The sequence below is a fragment of the Thunnus thynnus genome, chromosome 13, assembly GCF_963924715.1.
Source record: "Thunnus thynnus chromosome 13, fThuThy2.1, whole genome shotgun sequence".
NCBI lineage: Eukaryota > Metazoa > Chordata > Actinopteri > Scombriformes > Scombridae > Thunnus > Thunnus thynnus.
In genome coordinates this window covers 27,068,928-27,074,978 of record NC_089529.1, presented here as the reverse complement: position 1 = coordinate 27,074,978, position 6,051 = coordinate 27,068,928, and the positions used below count along the sequence as shown (strand labels likewise).

At 40.3% G+C, this 6,051-nt stretch overlaps 1 protein-coding gene across 1 annotated transcript in view; it reads left to right on the top strand.

The window, feature by feature from the left end:
- The first annotated feature begins 813 nt into the window (after nt 1-813).
- The window catches only part of pof1b (POF1B actin binding protein), a 29,493-nt gene continuing 24,255 nt past the window's right edge, over nt 814-6,051 (top strand). The window contains exon 1 of the mRNA XM_067609171.1: nt 814-841. Coding sequence (XP_067465272.1) covers nt 814-841 — 28 coding nt within the window. The remainder of the gene's footprint in view (nt 842-6,051) is intronic.

The following is a 6,051-nucleotide window of genomic DNA, read 5'->3' as shown; positions in this document are numbered from 1 at the left end:
GAAGTGCTGAAATATATATGTATGTGTGTGTGTGTGTGTGTGTGTGTGTGTGTGTGTGTGTGGCTCGAGTACTGTTAAGTGTCAAGGAGGCTCTACTTTTTGACCTCTGCTGTTCAACGACTGACATTCACTCGGCCTGAGGGAGCAAAAAAACTCTTATTGTTGCTCTGCCGAGTGAGGAAGAACTACACACACACACACACATAAAATATAAATAATACTCATCCATATTCATGTGGTCGTCTACTCAAGTTCTTTACAAAGTCGTGAGGTTAAACATGGGTGTCGCTATATGAATTATAAAGACATGGCGATTTAGCATTTCTTTATTTAAATCAAAGGAATTCAAGTTATGCAACACACCCTGTGGCAGCCAAAGAATGACATGGTTTCCTCATGACTGTATGACGGGGTGAGGTATATTCTTCATGTTTTTGTTGCTTTAAAAATGATTTAAAACTGTTAAAATCATGCAAGTGGTAACTGAACACCTGTAAGTCAAGGTGAAGCAAGGTGGCGTCACAGAGTTTAGTCAAAATGATTTCTTTGCATCTCTGTCTTCTGTGAAATTGAGATACAAAGACATTAATGTTTTTTTTTAGAATTACCCGAGCACAATAAAACAATCCAAAATGACCATGTTAGTCTTCTTCTTCTACTGTGTCTTTTCAATTCAGCCTTTAAAGAATGTTCACAACAATGACAGAATACCATCAGGTTTTTTTTTTTGTGTGTGTTTACAGTCTTACAGTCTTTTGACAACCATGACAGAAAAATATGTTGCTAAAAACAACACTGCATGACTTATTAACAATGACGGTGATCAGTGTGAAAGTGGAAGGTGTGGTGAACTAACAAAGCCAAAACCAGCTCTGACTAGCTGCAACCTCTCAAGCTGAAACTCTGTTTTTGAAGACAACAGAAAAAGACAAATACTCTATCAAACCTGGAAGTAAAAAAAGCAGATCTGCGTTATTATTTGTTCTCAGCTGATTCTCTGCTGAAACTCTGGGATGGATGCCACAGATCAAAGACGACAAAGTCGGAGGATGAGTTTTAAAAACGTCGACTACAGCAAAAACCTCACCACCAACAGTAAAAGACGTCATATTGTCACATGCACAGTTCAAAATGAACCGTGACACGCCATCACAGCAAATCAGTCAGCCTGTGATTGGGCCGTACAGATCCGTCTGCAGCTGTAAACTGATGTTTACAGGTTGGCGCAGGCTGCAGCTATGACTGTGTATGTTGGGATATTAATCACCTGACAGAGAGCGGTTTGATTATTCATTCTGGTGCAATAAAATATGGATTTTCACATCGTAAAAGACGGATAAAAGTGATTTGTTTGTCTGTTTTCTCAACGTTTTTTAACCACAGATACACGTAGATGCAACATCCGAGCTGGTAAAGCGGGATTCTGGCCGCTCTTTACAGTAGAAAACACCAGACTTAAGTGCTGTTTGATCAGCAGCTGATCTATTGTAAAGTTCAACAGCCATTATGAACGATTTTTAAAGCAAAAACGTGTCATTCTGGCCTCTCAGGTGTGAGAATTCGCTGCTTTCATTTGTCTTGTGAACTTCCTTTTGTTACGTAACTTCTAAATAAAAAATCTCTGTACAAACACATCCTGCGTGCTACAGCCGGAGGTGAGCCTCAAGGTCACATGTCGCGTCACCACATCAAGGAGAAAATCAAATCTTTTCCTCATTGCTACACTTTTTCACATAATTCATGTCTGTTGAAGGCTTGAAGCTGATGTTTGCCAAGTGACGCCGAGTTTTAGATGTGACTTCCTGGAAAGTTTAGCTGAGAAGCTGACCTCAGGAACGACACAAGAGTAGTGAAATCACAAAGAAGAGGCTCATCTGGGGAATTGATTTCTCTCCCAGAATCATTTCTGCTCTAACAGTGACAGCTGTTGGTTTTGATTTGCTGATGTTCAGCTTTCATGTCGTCCTGTGAACAGTGAGAGCGGCTTGATGCTCAGGATGACGAAAAGGTTTTGAGCTGCGCGTTTTGGGATCCAAAGGTTGCTGGTTTGAATTCCGGGTCAAATGAAGGATGAAGGACATTTCTGGCTCTGTACAAAGTCAGTTATAGTAGAATTTGCTGCTTTCATTTGTCTTGTGTGATAGAAAAAACTGAATATCTTCGGGTTGTGGACTGTTGGTTGGACAAAACAAGCAATTTGAAGATTTACTTTGGATTATAGGACATTCTCGGACATTTATAAGCTTTTTTTTGTGTGTGTGTTCAGTCGGCGGTTACGGTTCAGTGACGGCAGCGTTCACCCGAGGAAGTTCACTGAGGCAGCGTGATGTCGATCTGTGGTTCAGACACATTTCACACAGCGTTTAGCGGATGCTTCTTTCTTTTGTGAAGGCAGCGGGTGAAAAAAACCTATAGATGTCTGACATCGTGTAAACAATAAACTTCGAGGAGGTCAAAGGTCAAAGCCATACCGCTCTTAGAAAAATACCCCGGTGAGAGAAGAGCTTAGACGAGCTGAGTGAAAGGTGTTAGATTTTTCTTGAGCAGGTCGAGGTTCAAGTGTGATTACGTCGTTGACGGACATGTTTGGATGAGGTCTGCAGTCTTTTAATTACAAAACCACAGTGAGATAATTGTTTTTTTTTTTGTCTCTGCTCAGCTGTTTTCTAAGAGGCCTCTGTGTGTGTGTGTGTGTGTGTGTGTGTGTGTGTGTGTGTGTGTGTGTGTGAAGTATTCAGATAGATTACAGGGTAGCGAAGGAGTGCGTCACATTGTGGCGAAGCAAGAACGCCATAAACAAGACGTCATGTTTTTACAGTTTACTATCAAGGACGTTTCCTCAGTAGTTTGTCAGCCAAACTGGAAAAATCAGTTCAAATATGATTACTGAGTTTTAATTAAAGGGGCATAAATAACATTTTTATGTCTCACTGTCATGAAATGACTCGGTAGCTGTAAGAATTCACTGTCAACACCAACAGTTTAAAGCCTCTCGATCCTCCTTTTTTACGGTGTCAGCAAAATTCAGAGTTTTGCAGCCGGCAGACAGGTTTGCAACCATGTTTTCACACTGTCAGCTTGCACTTCGTCAGCGCTGGTTTGTGGCCTTTTAGAAATGTTTATCTGTGTTCTCTTGTTACAGTATTATGAGTAAGATGATACCGCTCCTGTCTGCTCCTCACGAGCAGCCAGATAACCGTAAAGATATTTGTTTAAGATGCTTATGAACACACACATACTGTTGAGCTCACTGACTTGTTTGAAATTAGATTCATAAAGCTATTCATAAACACGTCTTTATGTTTTTATCTTATCACATCTGTACGCCATCTGCTCCGCAGCCTGTTGCTGATAAACACTCACATTTCTAAAGTTAAGGCCTCATGATGCAATCTGTGTGGAGTTGATTTCCGTGGTAACAACAAAATTCTGTCAGTTTTTGTGATAAATCCCACGTTGCTATTCAGAGATGAGGTTTGATTTTGAGGAGGAACACCTCCCTCCACTGCAAAATGTATTTTACTTTACCTTTTTAAGTCGCTTGGATGTTTGAGCTTCACTGTGCAGATCGATGTACGTGCAGAGTTTGACACCAGAAGGTTGTTTTCACATCAAACAATCTGCTGATTGGGGAAAGTTTCTCTGTGCTCACACCCAGCAGTAAAACTCTGGAAATGAACCATGTTTGCATGTTTATAGATTCTGCATTTTTCAGTGGAATTGAATTTTTGCATTGAATTTTTTTGTTGAAAAAACATACAATATCAAGTGTTTTTATGTGTCTTAAGGAGGTCTGTCTGGAGGGGATCTTTTAATTTGTCTCCAACTGATGGATTCTTAGTTTAAGTTTGCTTGGTGATTGTGAAAGTTAACCTGATAATCAGACAGAATTGTCATTTGTCATCTCAGCAGCGTTGATCTCATCCATGTTTGTTGCTATTTTTCTGGCAGTTTTTCTGTCAGTTTGCAGACTCCGGCACAGTAAGATGACGTCCACGTTCATAATCCTGCCTATAAGCTTTGATTGTTTTTCTAACTGAGGAAACAGCCGTCAACGAGCACAACACCAGACCTATTTAACCACTGAGCAGATCAGTGATGTGGATGGCAAATCAGAGGTTTTGAACAAGGCTAGAAAAAAAAAGTTAGAGAGTGTTGTGATCAACGTGTGTGAAATCTTCAAGTATGGTATGAATTTGTAAAAGTTATTCATCTCAAGTAACAAACATTTACTTTGACATTCTGCTTTCTTGCTGAGAGTCAGATGAGAAGAAGTGTACAGCATGTCATTCCTTACTGATCACTTCTACTGCTACTTTAAACTTGTAACTAAGCAAACCTTATTTTTCTGGATTATGAATTCAGTTTAATGCTGCTTTAGACAATAAAGAGCAATAATAGAAAGGAGGATGTTGTACAGTTGGTTGACTGCTGAGCTGCAGCCAATATCACTTCAGTTAAAATACAAATAAAACAAAACAAAAGAACATAATTCAATTTCTATATACATATTTTCTGTATTTGAACTAGCTGGTGCTTAATTGAGCATTTTCTGAAATGGTTATGACCGTTGCATGGCAACAGGTAGACAGCTTGCTAATTATGACTAATTGAGAATTAAACTCTGTGTAGATAAAGTTTTACATGATTTATGCTTGTGAACACCTCAACCTGCTGCCTCACATCTGACACTGTTTTCTCACACTCAGATCCTCCCCTCCAAACTGACGTTTTGTCAGTGCTCAATTTTGTTGCCATGGTGACTCCTGGATCACATCCAGTCCCTATAATGATTGTTGGAAAGGGTTTGCTTGGTATTTCATCAGCAGGTTCTGCTCAATACAGAGAGAGAAAACATCGCCAGACGGTCACAGCTTCCTTTTTGTTACGTAACTTCTAAATAAAAAATGTCTTCACAAACACGTCCTGCGTGCTACAGCCGGAGGTGAACCTCAAGGTCACATGTCGCGTCACTGCATCGAGGAGAAAATCAAATCTTTTCCTCATTGCTACACTTTTTCACATAACTGGCGAAGGCTTGAAGCTGATGTTTGCCAAGTGACGCCAAGTTTTAGATGTGACTTCCTGGAAAGTTTAGCTGAGAAGCTGACCTCAGGAACGACACAAGAATAGTGATATCATGAAGAAGAGGCTCATCTGGGGAATTGATTTCTCTCCCAGAATCATTTCTGCTGTAACAGTGACAGCTGTTGGTTTTGATTAGCTGATGTTCAGCTTTCATGTCGTCCTGTAAACAGTGAGAGCGGATTGATGCTCAGGATGACGAAAAGGTTTTGAGCTGCGCGTTTTGGGATCCAAAGGTTGCTGGTTTGAATTCCGGGTCGAATGAAGGATGAAGGACATTTCTGGCTCTGTACAAAGTCAGTTATAGTAGAATTTGCTGCTTTCATTTGTCTTGTGTGATAGAAAAAACTGAATATCTTCGGGTTGTGGACTGTTGTTGACGTCGTACATTAGATCTGAACGGTGTGAAAAGGTTTTGAGCTGCGTGTTTTGGGATCCAAAGGTTGCTGGTTTGAATCCTGGGTTGCAGTCGAATGAAGGATGAAGGACATTTCTTGCTCTGCACAAAGTTAGTTATAGTTGTTTGTCTCGACCGACAGTCCGCAACCCAAAGATGTTCAGTTTACTCTCACAGAGGACTAAAGGAACCAGAAAATACTCACATTTAAGAAATGAATGTCTGTTTGCTTTAAATAAGAAAGATTTCAGCACTTTAGTTTCATGAAATTAAACTTAACTCAAAATATACTTTTGAAAACATGTTGAGATACAGTGTGTTCAGTGTTGCGCTGACAGACTGCAACACCCACAAAAATGACTTCATAAGAAGGAGATGTTTTGCAGTGAGAGCACAAAGACTCACACAAAGAGCCTGTGTGGTAAAGTGACTCCTCTCTCTCTAATAGCAACCTCTTGTGTTACACAAAGTCCTGAGAGCCTGGCTCACACACTGACCTACATCACCATTCACACACACACACACACACACACTGTGAGTGGGCCTGACACGGTGAGGTGGTGAAGTAT